The 17,871-nt window shown below is 31.9% G+C and overlaps 1 protein-coding gene across 2 annotated transcripts; it reads left to right on the forward strand.

Annotated features, from left to right (window-relative positions):
• Positions 1–736: 736 nt before the first annotated feature.
• On the forward strand, positions 737–5,300 carry LOC137920623 (uncharacterized protein DDB_G0286299-like). 2 transcript variants are annotated; one of them, XM_068763889.1, is made up of 3 exons: positions 737–813; positions 2,562–4,336; positions 5,024–5,300. In XM_068763889.1, exons 2-3 carry the CDS (start codon positions 2,716–2,718, stop codon positions 5,122–5,124), a joined length of 1,722 nt encoding a protein of 573 aa, XP_068619990.1. In that variant the 5' UTR covers positions 737–813; positions 2,562–2,715; the 3' UTR covers positions 5,125–5,300. The 2 variants fall into 2 exon arrangements, with proteins under 2 accessions (XP_068619990.1, XP_068619991.1); XM_068763890.1 differs by having other exon boundaries at positions 2,562–4,240.
• Positions 5,301–17,871: the final 12,571 nt, after the last annotated feature.

The raw sequence follows: 17,871 nt of genomic DNA on the forward strand, positions 1-17,871 counted from the left end.
TCTTCATCGTTTCATGTTAGTTTACTTCCAAAGTCTTCCGATCACCTTAAAATGGCCATCTATTCATCTTGGCTGCAATTTATTCATTTATAATGTAATCAATAAAAAAACTTAACACGTTAAATATTTAAAAAAAATTCCCCCTTTAATTATTTTAACAGATTTTTTCAGAGTTTTTTGTTTTACTGAGATGATCGAATATAAACTAGATTTTACATGTCCTAGTATTTTTTAGAGAAATGTTTGTTGTAAAAATTAAAATAAGTACTTATATTTATCACTTATAAGAAAATATACATTTTGTAGAGCTTTATTTTTAATGTTAAGCACAGGCCTTTCCCAAGGATATAAAAAAAATCCTTCTGCAGTGTATAAGATTTAAGTGGTAAAACTGTCTGCGTTTAGTTAAAGCAAAAGATAAATACTGTAAAAAAAAAAACACCAGCGATACAAATTAGAATTAATAAAAAAAAATAATAAAGCTCATAATGTATTAAGTATATCAATAGAAAGAATAGTAAAAGGACTGGAACATCCGTAGCGTAAATTAAAGTCGAAGATTTTACAAAAAGTGGTCATTCATTTATAAAAAGTGGAAAAAATAACAGATGAATAGTTAAATAAACAAAAGCAAATACTCATGTCAAATGTAGCGGAGCAACGAGATGTAATACGGTTGAAGGCTAACTCGCTGAAATAACGCTTTTGCAGAGTTCAGTCTGCGCGCGACGCTTGAGTTCTACGTTCGTGAATTTTGTAAGCAAGTCGCGACATCGGCGACTTTTCTCAGAACGAAATAAAACCCGATGCACGGTATGTATTTTTATTCTTAATGCCTATTCATCATGCAATTTCTATAACATTTTCAGCGCAACTTGACATATTTTCTATTTTCTCTTCATTGTATTGAATGTTACATATTTTATTGTTATACATGTTTTATCAATTCTAGGAAAAACACCTACACGAATCTCATTGGATAGGGATAAAAACGAAATTTTAAATTATAAATAAAACATACAGCCGAACCTTAGGTAATAAAAAGTATTAAAAATATTTAAAAAAAGGGCAAGTTTAGGATGACTAAAACACGTGATTGTCGCGAGTTTTTACACGTGTTCGTCCTTTTTGCCGTGCGAATATTATTAATGCGCTTTTTCTGTAAAACAAGATTTATTTATACTTATTGAATAATATGTAGAAAATGTGAATTTCTAATATGTATATGTATTCAATTTTAAAATATCTTTTTTTCGATTAGGCATTTACATGCACTTAAGAGTCGTCAATTATTTTAACAATATAAGTAATAAGTTACCAACGGCTCGCAATGCTGATCTGCAAAGAAAAGCCGGTCAGAAACACAATAGTTGCTCTTTTTAAGTAAAATTTAACATTCTTTGATGTACACATTATAGTATCAATCATAAATATTTAATTATTTATGATTCCAATCCAAGTTCAATATATTTCGATCAACTAAATAGTCTTGAATGCTGTGATGAGATTTATTTAATATATACTTTTAATTTTACCTTAACTAGAAAGAAAATAAAGGTTTTAATATGTTATGTGGCCTTACATACGTGCACTTAGACCTTAGACTTAGATATATATCATGTGTATGTTTTCATTATGTATAATTATGTATTGTAGAACTTTATTTTATTTTATTTGCTGTCTTGAAACTATGCAAGCGATTTATTATGCCAATGCGATAATAAAATTAATTTTGTGTGTATGTTTATTTAAATATTTATTGTGTGAAAGCCTCATTAAGATTGTGCGAAGCTGTAAACTTATTAATTGTTGTATTTGCATTTATGTTTGTTGTGCTTTTGATAATATAATATTAATATTAATTTACAATTTTTTTTATTTATATTTTTTATTCATTCATTAAGTGTTATCACTCTTAGATTGTTTTTTTTTAACAGCGGATTTTTTCTACATTGCTTACCGAATGTCTAGTCCACGACCTACTTGTAATAAAAAAGGCAAGTTTTTTTATTTTACTTTAATATACTAAAAATTTATTTTACTCAAGTACTATATTATAAAGCGATGGTGTAATTGTACGGTAAACGTGACATTGTAATGACTTCACAGCACTATATTTTCACCTATATGTAATATGTATTCATATATACATACATACGCATATATATACATTATATATAAATATTGTATTACATACGAGTATATATTATTACATATATATATATATATATATATATTAGTATAATAATAAAACTATACAGTAAGTTTAGGGGCTCTTTAGTAAGTCTCTGGGGAGGTAATATTATTTTTTTATCTGAGGGGGGAGTCTGCAAGGTACAAGGTCGTTTATGCTGATGATCCATGGAGTGTTTGGGCGCGTTTTGTCTAGCAAATAGCAGAAAATTATTAATATGTAAATAGTCCATGTTCGAGAACTTTAAATTTTGCAATGAAATGTTCAAATAGCTTTGTTGATACATTATTTCATGTATTCTAGAGTTATATGACTTTTTTACCTTATTAGAAATTAATATTTTAAACTTTATTTCTTTCTCACCTAGATTGGCGCATAACTGCATCCATGTCCTTGGAGCTAATTAGAAACTAACTGCAATGAATATTCCGACGAAAGCTTCGTGTACCAACAATGAAGTACATAAACTATTTTGAAAAAGCGGATTTTTTCTTTAACAGTTGTTTTTACCAACTCCAAAAATGGATAGTGGTCGTGCATTTGTCAAGGTACCTCCACCTTCTGTCGCCTCTGGATTGCCAAAAGAATCGGTATCACGCTCAAATACTGGTTCACAAATGACTAGAGCAAGGAAAACTAATCCTAGAAAAAGAAAGAAAAGCCCCAACAAATGCACTGAAAAAAGGACCGAAAAAAGCCTCGAAAGAAATACCTTAACGAGAACAAAAAGAACTAAGAAAACAAAACCTGATTCGAAAAACGAAACTAACCCAGAATCTAAACCTAAATCACAAATAAGCACCGAAGATATAGTACCTAGACGAAACCCCGGAAGAAAAGCAAAGAAAAAAGCGAATAAAAATGCACTATTAGGTGGCAGAACTACCGATATAAAACCTAAAACTAACATTAACACACATTCCACAAGGGAAATTAAAACAAAACTTAAAACGACCACTGAAACAAATGTCGAAAAAAGAAATCTAAGAAACACAAAGACATGCGCTAGTAGAAATACTGAGATCAATATTGAAACGATTGATATTACAAGTAAAGATACGAAAGTAAAAAGAAACACAAGGTTAAAAGCCAAAGGAAGAGCTGAAAATAAATCGACAGACAAATTTCGATCTGAAGTCAAAACAGAGAACGATAAAAAAGATAAAAGAAACACAAAAATATCACCTAAACCTAAAATTAATACAAACCACGAAAAAACTGCTAAAATAGACACAATTTCTCCTAGAAAAAGAAAGGCAGTAACCAGTGTGGATACACTAGCTGCACCTAAAGTAAAAACGAGAAAAAAATCAAATGTTACTACTCTTTCGGTCGATTTTTTTGACAAAACAAGCGATGAAACAAAAGTTAAACAAACAAGAACAACAAAAAGCAAAAACGAAATCACAGTCACAACACAGCAATCACATCACAGCAATGGCGATTCTGTGGTTACCACGAGTTTCGATGAAAACCAAGACTCAAGTATGAGAAAAAAGGCTAATACTTATGACGCAACAATCGATCAAACTAAAATGAAATCGGATAAGACAAATATTGGTAGCAACGTTGCTCTTCAATTGGGTGCAACAGTTGCAACGAAAATTGTTGACAAAAAAACAACAGTTGTCGTTGCACCCAAAATGAAGAAAAACGTAAAAACTGCTGCCAAAAAAAAGCAAGACACTAACGTGAAGGCATGTAAAGAGAAAAAAAAGGTACGCATAGTTAAAACTGAAATAAAAAGGTGTAGGAAAACAAACAATAAAAGAAAAGCTGATACTGTTGTCAGTACGAGAGATGACACAAAAGTTAAAAAAAAAGACGAGAAAAGCTCGTTCCTTGACCTATTTACCGAAGATGAAATAAACTTTTTTCTGGACATTATCGACGCTGATGAAAACGCTGATTCATATATGCCCAAACCATGTACCCCAGAAGAAGAAGCAGCTGCTATCAGAGTTATTTACGAAAGTATTAAGAACGAGGCGGAAAATTATACAAGAAAAATGGAACACGAAACACGAATAAATACTTCTGAAACAAGTAAGGATCCATATTGGTCATTTCCACGGTCATTTCCACGGTCATATCCACGGTCATTTCCACGGTCATTTCATACTGAGACAGTTACTGACATGAGTAAGTACATTCTTAAATTTGAAAATCTTTGTCAATCCGAGAATTTGTAAATCGCTCTCATATTGTTGGACGACAAATTTACGTCGAATCAGGAGGTTTTTGTATAATTTATTCGCTTGACTGAGTTCTTTGAACGGTATTTTACAAGTTAGTGGAAGGTAGATTTTTGAGAGGACATTAACAAAACAGATTGTATATAAATTTTTGACAGCAACAGTAAAGAAATTAAAATATGCAGCTACTTTTTTCACAACTGATGACTTTTTGACAAATGACGATCTCATTATGTTATACATTTTATTATATATACTCTGACAATCGAAAAGAGTGTATTTAGTGTCTAGTCAACCAAACACATACGTATGTTCTCACTCGTTTTTGGTCAGTTAAGGAAACCTATGTGAGTGGGTGCCCCGCTTCGTTTTGCTAATCTTAACACATTCATTGACTAATCATTATATTACACGTAAACTTTTAACAAGTATTCCTTTTTTACTTTAATAAAAGGATTATCATTAAGCTTTCTTACAAAACTTCGAGAATCATCGATTTCAGTTAACAATATAATAAATTTTATAAATGTGTGTTACATTAAAACACTTTGGCATGTCATTATCATCATCATCACCAGCTGCCCTGCGCTGCCCGCATTCGTCGACTAATCTTTTTATTTTTTTGAATTTCCAGAGGACAAAAATTGCGTCAACCCAAAGGACGACAATTATTCAAATGTTCCGGGATACGATGGAACCTTTGAATCCCTATTTCCAATATTGAAACAACAATAAGAGAAGAAAAACTAGTGACACAAATTTTTTATTCACTGTGATAATGTGTAGTGCTAAGCATTCCTTAGTAAAGAAGGAGAATGTAATGAATTAATTATAATCTAAATTCAACAACAAATGTTTCAATCCATTGTCGTGATTAGTATAGTAAATTATGTTAATTCAACGTTACGAGTTTTTTAGAGATTATAGCTATTTTTAATGTTTAATTATATTGTTACTTTTATAAAATTGTGAGGTAAGTTATAAGCAGAATACACTCTGCTATTTATTTTTAGGCATTGTATGCAATGATGGTTTTATGTTTAACTTATTTTCTTTTTCTTAAATTAAATGTTATATGAACTATAATCGGAATACATTCCGCTATTTTGTTTTTTTCTATGGTTTGTCTTTATGATTTGATGTTTCACTTATATTTATAGTTTGTAATTATTTTTATTCTTAAATTATATAGTAAACACTAATCAAAATACATTCCGCTATTTTGTTTATTCTATGATTAATCTTTATTATTTGATATTTCACTTATACTCGTATTTATAGTTTGTAATTATTTTTTTTCTTAAATTATATAGTAAGTAGTAACCAGAATACATTCCGCTGTTTTGTTATTACTGTGATTTGTCTTTATGGTTTGATATTTCACTTATAATTATAATTTGTAATTATTTTTTTCTTAAATTATATGGTAAACAGCATTCAGCCTACATTTCGCTATTTTTCTTTAGGCATGACTAGCCTGAATAGCTTGATGTTTTGTTTATATTTATCGTAAGAAAATTATATCGAAAACAATAGCGAGAAAACATTGTTTTTACGCTTAGCTGATCTGGGGTGTTATATTGTTGTGAAATAATTAATATTTCAATTCGTACAGTTTTAAATATTTTCTGTTAAATAAAAGTCCCTTAAATTTTATTTTATAGATGTAATTTATTAAAATAATTTTTGTTAAAAAAATCCTTTCGTAGTGTGTAGGATTTTTAGTGATATTAGAATAATTAAGTAAATGTAATTCTTAATAATTTTATTTATAGGTATGTGTACCTGTGTATATTTTATTTCTTAAAATTTAGAGGTGGTTAAAATCTCAGTTTATCCATAAAATGGTTTAAATACTTTTTTTTACTTCAATCAATGTTTTTTTTTAAATATAAACTATGTATAAATACTTGTTAATTTTAAAAGTGTTAATGTTAAGCTTTATTAAAGTGATTAAAATAAATTTATATAAATATGTTTCGTTTTATTATATTCTGAATTTTTTCTTCGAAACTTAAATCACTCAAATATATACATAATTAGTAAATGAAAATATTTTTATACTAAAATATATTATTTATTTATAAATGTCGAAGTCAATTTAAGTTAGTTAATAACAATTACTATTATTATTGATAATTTATCAAAAAAGTTTTCTATTTCGTATTCTTCAAGACTACTGATAATTTGATTCTAATTATATTCATTGTAATGCTCTATAATATACGATAATTTTTGTTTGATTACATCTTACTCGCCTTTTTGGTATTGACTGTCGTCAAATGTTTGCCTAACGAATTTTTTTTTAACAATTTTTCATGTCTCAACAAAAATATTTAATAAAAATTAGCCGAAACTGTCGAATGGTTCTCGAGTTTTTTTTTATTTATATGAAATAAATAAATTATTCATACATGTTCTATCAATTAAATATTGCAATTGAAATTACTTCATATTGTTATAAAGTAGTTAATTATGTATATAAAAGCGAATTGAACGTATACACTATAATTTGCAGTCATTTAATGAACAACAAACCCTATCAAAAAATCAATGGTTACAGAAATAATATATAACGTAAAGATAAAATAGTACTAAAAACGTTTTAACAATTCCGATCGCTATATATTCATAATAATTATAGCTTGATAGATATTTAAAAAAAAGTAATTATTTACTTAATGATTAAAAGAATAAATATTTTTATAAATAACGAGTATCAACAGATTTTATTATTATTTTAATATTGTAGGAAAAATCAATTAATGTTAAATATTTTAGAGTGATGATACAGGTGATTGAAACTAGATAAACAAGTTTTAAATTTTTGTTCTAATAGCTATTTTAATAAAATTATTCACTCTTTTAAAAATTTTACTCCTAGGCCTCTTCCTAAATTACCAATAGGACCAATTGGAAGCGACCTGCATCAAGCATCTTGTGACAACCCTAACAAAAAATTTAAAACTCATTTAAAAAGCACATTTTTTAAAATTCTTCAAAATTCAGATGCTAATTGTTTAATATTGGTGTTTGAATTTATTAATACAATTAATAAATAAAAAGGGAACTCGGGTACCTCCATACATATATAACTTGATGACCGAACATGATTATATAGCCTAAACATGAAGTACATGTAACATGTCAAGAAATTATTAGTTTCTATCATGGGATTCAATTACTCCCAGATGTTCAAATTACAAGTATCGCAGGAACGACGTAGGTCTAAATATGTATATCTTATGTCGTTAAGTAAGTTCCTGGAATTGAAATTGCATGCTCAGTTGCAATGAGATATTTATGCAAGCTGTTATCAACACGATGTAATGCTATCACCTCAAAAAGATAGCAAAAGCTTGTAATAAGCATAAAGGATTAGGCGTTTAAAAATATGATAAATCTTGGGTTATCAATGTCAACACACACACACACCCCCCCACATACACACAAACACGTGTGTGAGCTTGTGCGTGTGCGCATGTGCATGTGCGTGTGCGCATGTGCGTGTGCGCATGTGCGTATGCGCGTGTGCGTGTACATTATTAACGGATATTCGTTGCATACATTTGCTATTAATAGGTACAATAATTTCTTATATGACACCGTTGATATTAACATTCTCCAATTTCTACAACCAGAAGTCAACAGGACCAAAAGAGCGATGTTACCATTTTTCACCGGACTCATTTAAATCTGACGTACTGATTTCTGTATATACGTAAACTTTAAGACGTTCTAGGCGTAGCCATGTTCTTGAATAATTTTATTTTTAAATGGTAGCATAAATACTTCATCAATATAGGCAAGAAATATAAGCAGAAAATTCTTATTTAAAATATATATTTTTTCTTTATCAATTGCCACCTTGAACTCTTTATTATCGGCAAAAATTTTACCTCGAAGATCTTTTATAAAGCTTGTGGAACGTATAGTTGTAATGAGGGCGAAATCCGGACTTAAGTCACATCCTTAGCAACGCGCCCTCTGGTAACAGGCGCTTTGTCGTGCAATACACGCAATGTGATAATTTTTACAATTGTTTTTATTTTTTTTTGTCTATTTTACTTCACTTTATTCTTTTTTGTGTGCGATCAGTAAGGTTATAATAATACTGTAGTCCTAAATTTTTCAGAAGATTAGGCTACTTTTAACATCTTTGGTTGAAACTTTATACCGCTGCATGTACTCTTGTTTGACTTGAGAATTATAGTGGTGAACCATTTCATCACCGATATCAATTGAGTCTGCGGATTTTCACCACAGAGCTCTAAAATCTTTTTACGACATATAGCACGCGCTTGTTTATGATGCGACATAATCATGTGCGCAAGATAAATATCTTGCGCTGATCTTTGAAAAATTCAAATATTGTTAGTAGTGTGTGTTGGAGGATTGATTTGCCCAATGCTAATGTTTATCTTCTCACTCACTTACTAGTACAAAATTCTAAAAGATTTTGATGTTTGCCTACTGGGAGGCACTAATCGACCCATAGGATTGGGGTCCTAGTGTCTCGGGCTAAATCCAGTCTGGCCAAGCTGATCTAAATTGGCGCCATGTCCAATCGACCAACAGGCACGAAAGTCACATACAGTACTCTCTTTGTCTTGCTTGAATTAATTGGATCGCTTCTAAATAATTAGATAATAGAGAAGAAACTTAGAATAGCAACTATTACTTCGTGAATATCTTTTAGTGTTTCGTCGTTTTTGTCAAAAAAAAATAGTTTTTGAATCATTTATTTTCGCCTTTGAATGATGACAACTAAATTTATTGTAATGAATAAATTTGATATTGTAACTTCTAAGACTGGCTTCAAATAATATAATAATATTCGCCCTTTTCATTATAATATACATCCATATCGACGCAGTTACTAGCTGAGTGGGTGTAAAGATCTTCGTCATTAATCTTTCTCTCACAATACCTTTATCGGGATTTTGTCATCGTCCTTATTATTTTTACTTAATCCTTTACAATCAAATTAATTCAGATGTAGACATTGTTTTTATTATAACTTGTATTCTTGCTATGTTTTATCGGATCATCGTTTATAATGTTGAAGAAGAATTTTGAGAATATTATACTTTGTTCGTCGCATTGATATCTCTGTTTTTCAGCGATCAAGTCTCTTGTACAAATAATCTACTCATTCTTATTAGTCGATAGACGCCCGCTGCATGGCATAACCCTCACCCTAAAGTCGCCCTAATTATCGGTCTTGTGCTGCCAGCTTCTCGCGGCGTTGCTAATGTAACTGATCTACTTAATGGAGGTACACAAAAAATGCCTTTTGGCATTGTTCGTTGCCGAATAAAATGGGAAAACTTGTTGTCCAGAGTATAATGAATGGTCTAAGATGGTTCCAAAGAACGCCCGAACACCGAAACGAACGAAACGCGTAAAATTTAGATATTTATTTAATCTTCTATGTTATGGAGTTGTATATTTAACGTGCTCTCTTACTTCGGAATTCATTGGAAAGCTTTCAGGCGCTTATCGAGCCATGGATCGATTCGGGATTTTGGGATTCGGGATCGAATCAGAAATAAGAATATCTCTAGTTGAACTAAAATAACCGTACACCTTGGCATGTTGAACTGGCAGTTGGAAGATAGTTTGACAGAAAAGAATGTTGTGAAATGGATACCATATATCGACAAGCGCAACGTACGTCCAACCACGAAGTGAAAAGACGACCTTGCATAGATCATCAAAAGATGCCAGAGGCAGAATGCTTCCAACCGATACTATTAAAAAACTATGAAAAAGATCTTTATCAAGTAGTGGAAACATCTGAAACGATGCCGATAATGACTACATTCCAGTCCTTTACGCTGATGTATATTTTTATTTCATATTGTAATTCGTCTATAATAATATCCTCTGCTACTCTCGTACTATGTAGCGCTATTAGTACTAGTCTTCGACTGTGCATATTGTTTGGATTTTTGTTTCCAGGTATCGAGCGTGTTTCGGACTTTATCAGAGTGTTTTATCAATTGATGATGAAGAAAATTTTATGAATAATAAATAATTTTACCTCTACTTTGTTTGAATTTACGAATTAAATTTCGCTTGGTTGATCAAGCTGGAATGTTGCTCCGGTGCATTGTCTCTCGAATTTCATTCATATTTTTTTTAAAACGAAACTTGCATTATCGCGGAGTTGAATATCGGCTGCTTTTAAATAAAACGTATTTTATTAAATAAATATACTAATTAATAATTTTGATAAAATTAGTAACGGAATTTTCAAAGACTTTTTTATTTATTAGGTGCTTTGAGAGGGTGATCATGTTATTTATAAATATAAGTCAAAGCCGACTACGAGAAACATGTTTCTCGTAGTCGCAGTAACGATAAAAAAACATATTTTTGTTCGTACGTTGAATGAATTGGTCGAAGAATTTGAATTTGACATTTTTATTAAAGCATAATTTATTTGGTTCCTTAATTAAAATTAAGAATTTTTTAGTTTGTAAGACTATTGCATATATATGCAGTAAATCTTGTTGAGTGACTTTGGTAAGCTTGTGTGTGGAATTTTGATCATTTTGCACGTCCGCTAAATAGTAAAGGCGGAAAATTGTGATAACCTATTGTTGTGCATATCGCAAATTATCATGTAACTAGGTTTCTAAAATTACCTCAATGAATGAGGTAAAAGACATATAATAAATTTAACGTCTTTATAATATATATATCAATAAGTTCCAATATTATAAATTAATATTTTATCCAAGAAAACTCCATTTTTATAAATTTAGGAGAACGACGTAAGTACTAACAAAAGAACCTTTTTTTTTTAATTTCAATAATGTAATGACATTTTTTATAGTACACGATATTTTTTGTTTTGATTACATCCTGACACATGTTGTTTTCACAGTTCACCTTTCCATTTATAATTTTCCTTGTATCCCTGCAATATTATAAAAAAAACTAGCTGAATTTGTCGAGCCGTTCACGAGTTTCGCGCTAAACAAGAAATTTATCGATTCGTTTTTATTCATATAGTTCATGTTTTAGTTATATAGTAAAATGTTAATGCAAGATGTGACGTGTTTGATTAATGATAAGGGAGTAGGCAGCGGTTTGGGCGGTGTTGCTCGCAACCTCAATGAACGCGATTGGCCGAAGTCAGCCCGCAAGGCAAACAAGATGCGTGATAAATGATAATAAATCATGCTTTAGATACCTCCTACAACGGACGATATTGCTTAGAAATACATGATGCGGTTTATGATAACAATTTATATTTTGTTAAACGTTTAAAAATTGTTCAAATTTACGGACAAAATGACTCTCAAATATTAAGAGAACACGAGCAATGTATGTACAATAGGAGATGTAACTACACTATTGCAATTAAGGCGATTTTAAGAGGACGTCATGTAGCAATATGACGAAATAATCTGTTTAAAACGAGCTGTGTATTTATTTACGTAGTTAATAAGCTTAGTGTCTGCGGAACGCTTCATGAATGTACAAAACGAAATTACATATAACGAATGTGCGACGCGGACGCGGTTAATTGATAGATATCGCATTGTATGAAGCATCGAAGCGAATAAAGCATGGCGTTTCGTGCACTTTTCCGCCTATTCATATATATAATTACATAAATTCGCTGAATTTATATGGAAGGATAATTTATATAACGCATAATTAAACAAATGTACTGTTAGCTTTGTCTACTGCCAACTATCAAATTCCAAGTAATCATTAGACGTCCATTAGATGTTAAAAAAAATTACGTTTTCCTTTAAAGTAACACAATTTTAAACCTTTATTTTTCTTATTCCATGATCTGAGCTAATGGTAGAATACTAAGAAAAGGATTCGAAACAAATGTAAAGCATAATTGAAATACAAAATATATAAATGAGTATTTAAAATCTTTATAAAGGAGGTTTTAAACTGATTTATTTTCTTATTGTACATAAAATTATATGGCTGTTTAATCGAAGTATAAAAAGATTATATATTATTTGATACTTAGCATATTTCTGCACAACCCTACGGCGACTTGTTGAATCCAATAATAAACTCTAAATAGCTTGAGTGCTATTGAGAATACTTGCATTAAACGATTTGCCTTTATAATATTAATAATCATTTACTTTTTATAATACAATATGTTTTTTTTTTAAGTTCATTCACATGTTATTGTCTTATTTGTGTAACGTTAAAGCTGTTGTATCGTAGTAATATGTCATACCTGTCAAATTAGTAAACTCCGTTAACATATTTATTTAACAACCATAATAAATCCAATAATAAAATAATAAAATACCACTATACTACAACCATAATAAAATAACATCCACAGCTGGACATAGGTCTTGCTATAGATTTCCAACAGGTCGAAAGCGGCCAACGCCTTCCGACATTCTTAACCCTGAACTTTTCTTTTACTTATCTATAACTGTTTGTTTTCCCTAATAAGTAAAATAAATAATCCAATTATTCCCCTCCAAATTACTCGTACGAGTAATGACTGGAGAATAATAAGCGTTATACTATAATTAGTAAGGTCACCGGCGCTGCTGCCTTTAGGGAGTGGGGCAAGATAAATTTTATCGACCAAATACGATTTTATTTAAATATAGTATGATGTCTATTTTGTTTTTTTTTTTAATTGCAATACGGGATGCTTGTACAAATTAAGCCATAACCAAATCTATTTAAGACAAGAGAGATAATCTTCAGTGCATTTCTCACTTTGTGTCTTCGGCAAACTCACAATCTCTCACACTCACAACGGTACGTAGAGACGTTCAAGTGGCACTGGATTCCAAGGTGTGATAACCATAAAGGAGCAACCCTGCCGAAGGATATGCGCCCAATAAGTGGAATAACTACATTATAACGATCGTTATTAGATCTCTGGGCAATACTTACGTCCAGCAATGGACATTGAAATGATAAAATAATTTACAATTTTTCTTTCATTAAAAACAAGAACTATTGATTTAACTCTATTTTTTCTTGTGTGGATAAAACGCGAAGTTTACGTTAGCACGCCAAATTTGAGCAGTGAATTGATAGCGAAAATTCCACAAACTTGAAATGCAATCAGGGAAAGTAAAGAGATTAACTGGCTCTGTACCGAACACGAGCAATTAGAGCGTTAGCATGTCTACATCACAGAGAACATTTTAACCAGCGTTTGTTTTAGGAATGATTTTTACAAAATAATTTCTATTTCTTTTATCCATATTCACCTAAGAGTACACACTTAAATTAATATAATTTCAACAATAATATACTTTCTATAATTTCGTTGTCACGTTTAGAGCTCTTTATATTCAAAATTATTTTAGGCCCTGGAATGGAGACAACCGACCGACAAACATAGAACATCCACTCACGTGTTTTTTTTTTCTTATAAACAATCTGTCCTCCTTCTTATTTTCGAGACAGGGTCATACACCCTCCTACATTCACCATCCCTCTCTCATCCTTCACAATTTCAGCATACATTCATCACTTCATTCATCACATCACTCACATTATGTTTACGCATCGCTTCCTATCCCTCGCCATACTTCCTATTACACGATTTTGTTTTGCCTAATTACGTCACCCACCACCCCGCAACAGCAAGAAAGTGTGGCGACTCTCCTCTTTTTCCAAAAGGGAAGATACGTTGCCGCCAGTAATGCACTCATTTCCACTTCGCAAGCCACTCTAAGCCCTATATATAGGGGGCAGCAAGTCATTGTGTGCTCAACGGTTTAGTCGATCGCTGGATCACAAATGCATGAGAGATTTCCTTTAAGCTCAAACCTATACAGGTACTCTGAGAGTCCTCCGTGCTCCATGAATATTTGGATCAGGCACGAATCCAGCTTCACTGTACGCAGTACACGGTAGGCAGTGTCGGCGTCCGGGAATCCACCCACGTTGGACAGATGACTTCGTCGTTGTCGGAAGACGCTGAATGTAAACCCTGTTCCAAGTAGTTTTATAAGAAATTTTTGGAGGAGGCTTATGCCCAGCAGTGGACATTAATTATGAGAAATATTGATTTGTTTTCATTCCTAGCCAATTTCATAAAATCATTCGATCACAAAAAAAGCATTATTGTTTACATTATCATTAAAAATTTTAAAGAAATTATGAATATAAAATAAATAAGGATTTTTATATTAAGTGTAATACAATTTAACAATACTTTACTTTGTCTATAATTTAGTATATCGCACGTAATATTTTTTAAATTTCTTGGACTGCTATCAAGATATTTATTTAACATTTTATAATGCGTAAAATTACAATTAGTGTGTGTTATGTCGATAACATCGACCGTACTGCACATCCCTAAAGGCCCCGAAACCGGTGTCCGGAAAACAAGCATAACGTTCCTTCTCCGTGAGATTCACTTCCGTAGTCTTTGCTATGACCCCGACAGGAAATATGACAAAGAAAAATGGACTATCAATAATATTAGAATATCCGTTTTCTTATTTTAGATATAGCAGTATCTTATTTTAGATATAGCATATTAAAAACAAGTTCTCTTCTGCAAAGCATAGGTCTGCTTCGAAAATCGATTCGATGACCCGGCTTTTTTTTTTATTGGTCCCCGCTGTTGGAGACCTCTCGTTCCCCTATCTCGTGTGGGACAGGGACTTTTTAATTCTAGTAATTTATTCATATTTTTTATTATTATCATTCTTCTCTTTCAAGTATCATCTTATCTGTCGTACTGTTTCTTTCATTCTACAATTTTGTCTTTCTCTTTCATTCCATTAGCCATACATCCATCCTCAACCACTACATTCTAGGTTTCCTTACTATTTTATTTTGCAACATTATTTATTGTTCAAATATTTAACACGTATTTTCTTTGTAATTATCATCTTATATTATACTATTTATTACACTATTTTTGCTACTACTATATTCCTAATATTTCTATATTTTATTGTTCGTTGTTATTTTTACCTATTGCATTTATTACCACCTTCCTGCAGTAGCTGAGGAAGAATTCTCTCTCCCCTTCGTCTTGCATGATGGCCGAGATATTCCTTTCCTCTATCTTTTTACCCATCCGACATTCGGAATCTGCGCGCAGTCTTCCGAACGCCGGACAGCCGTAGACCCGGCTTGCGCTGCCCGCATTTAGGGGCTTCGTCGCGAAATTTACTATATTGTCGGTTCAACGAGTGTGTAAGTGTGAATAGACAACTCACTCCGACTCTAACGACTCGTGGGCTCCAGTCGAGAACCGATATATCTACCGCGAACTATTGCTTCGTATTTCGAGAAAGCCAATCTGCATCTTGTCTAAAAGTAATAATAGCAAACATTATTTTAAATGTACAAGTATTTTGTTTACTACAAACAGTTACGACATTGCTATCTATAGTTCATATATATAACTGGTGTGAACAAAGAGTTTTTATTTGTCATAGGCAAATGCAATTTGCCGAGCTCTCAACGAGCTTACCCTAGACCTTTATACGTGACACACTGTTTTACAGCCCACGAGCGCTACGATATCCTGCTCAATATGGCGGCTACTGTAAACATTGTAAAAGTGTTCGATTTTATCGATAAAAATAATTCAGTTAAGCGTTTAAAACAACACATATTGTAACGTTGCAAGTTAGTGTTCCAAATATGTAAATTAATGTGAACAAATAAAAATATTTAAAAAAGTGACATAAATTCTATAATACAGTAAAAATATTTTGAAACGGTACACGCTGTATCTCAAGTGGCGTGAGTTTGAAAGCGCGCTCTTGGCTCGATCGAACTTTGTTTATAACAGATATTTTCAATACACCCGCGCGCTAGTCGCAGGAGCGAAGATTTATTTGCCCGGGAGAAGGACCCTGGCCTCGGCCGAGTTCACAAGCTAGGTGACGTCTAGCGCGTCGGCGCTAATTCTCATTTACATTATAAATTCTCCTTTTGGTCCTTCAACTTTATTCTTGGTGTAAAGCACACCACAAAGTTTGTATAGTCTCACACCCTAATGGGGTGCGTATTTTATTATTAAAAATCCCACGGTCATGTAGATCGAATCTGCTCTTGTCTCGCACCACCTCGAACGCATCCTATCTTCTACCTGCACTCCCCGTACCGACCTACTACCGCTTGGCCAGCCGCCAGAACCCGTGGGGCTACCTACCACCATCATAAGTGGAGTACTGACCTGCGGTGCAAACTTCATATTAGGCCTTCTGCCTACTGCACAATTATTTGAAATATATTTCTTCTATTGTTGCTGAGTTCACTCTTTTATTTTACCTTACCACACCTAGGGCGGCGTATCAGGTACACTGCCGCCCAACGTATTAAAATACAACGGACCGATACAATATAGAGGCTGATTCATTATAGGCTTTAACCCTTTCCACTCCAATGTCGAGTGTCACTCGACACTGATTTTGTTCCACAAGCTCCACCGTCGAGTGATACTCGACATGGTGTAATACTTCTTTTTGCGGAAATTTTTAAAACAGGAAAGATTTGACTAAAATGTTTGAATCACGAATGAATGAAACATATTCTAGAATCGCAAGATACTATAATTCAATTAAATTTTATCCATGCTACATAACAGCCTTGGAGTGGGATTGGTTAAAGAGATGTGTAACTCATATGTCACGAAAAGCTTTACATATTTTCATTAACAAAAAGATTATGTAATCAAAGGATATTTGCGTGTTTTACGTGGCCAGATTTTTTTTTGGGAATTTCAAAGATTACCAAGAATGTATTTTATGAAATTACATCAAAAGAAGACAGTGCGGGTCACGCGAAGCGTGTGGGGGACAGATAGACGTATGTAAGTGTATTAACCTAATATATTACTTGACTCTAACATTAGAAAATTTTGATGTGACTTATGTAAGTGATCGAGGACCTGTGTGTTTGTTTTGGACTCTTCTAAGATGTGAGCGCGTTTGGAATATTTGTAAATTTAGGTTGAAATATGCTATTATATAGTATATAAATCAATAAAATATAATAAAATTATAGTTGGAAATAAAACCTGTAGTTTTTACTATTTTTGTAACGGTTTTTCCATTTTTTCTCTCCATATGTATCTCCCACGGGACTTAACGAAATAAATAATTAGCCGATTAGGTCTACAATTTTTTAAAATTGTGGATACATTTTAGATTATTTTTAAAGGCCTTTATAGGCAAAGCGCCTGACCTATTTTACCTGATATTAAGCAATGACGAGGTCTGCGATGATACATGCATGCTTAGAAGAAACCCATTCACTCTAATCTGAAATCTCCTAAGTTATAGTTAGCAAATAAGGTCGGGTAAGAGTTAAAATAACTAGTAAAAATAATTTTATAGTACAAAAGAATGTAAAAGTCACCAAAAATAATTAAAAGATAGAAATGTGATAAATAAATTGATACGGTATATTTATACGACAATAGTACTAAAGAAATTAGAATAAGAGAAAGATGTTATTGTGACAATAAGGAAATAGTAAATA

Source organism: Battus philenor, unplaced genomic scaffold (genome assembly GCF_028537555.1).
Source record: "Battus philenor isolate CCGP_79_NKW_IND1 unplaced genomic scaffold, ilBatPhil1.0.hap1 SCAF_1, whole genome shotgun sequence".
In the NCBI taxonomy this organism is placed as follows: Eukaryota; Metazoa; Arthropoda; class Insecta; order Lepidoptera; family Papilionidae; genus Battus; species Battus philenor.

Bases quoted from the DNA above. Each gene is read 5' to 3' on its own strand.
- LOC137920623 (XM_068763889.1), top strand. From the start codon at position 2,716: ATGGATAGTGGTCGTGCATTTGTCAAGGTACCTCCACCTTCTGTCGCC. The intron at 4,337-5,023 runs GTAAGTACATTC...TTGAATTTCCAG, and splicing joins TGAGACAGTTACTGACATGA to AGGACAAAAATTGCGTCAAC.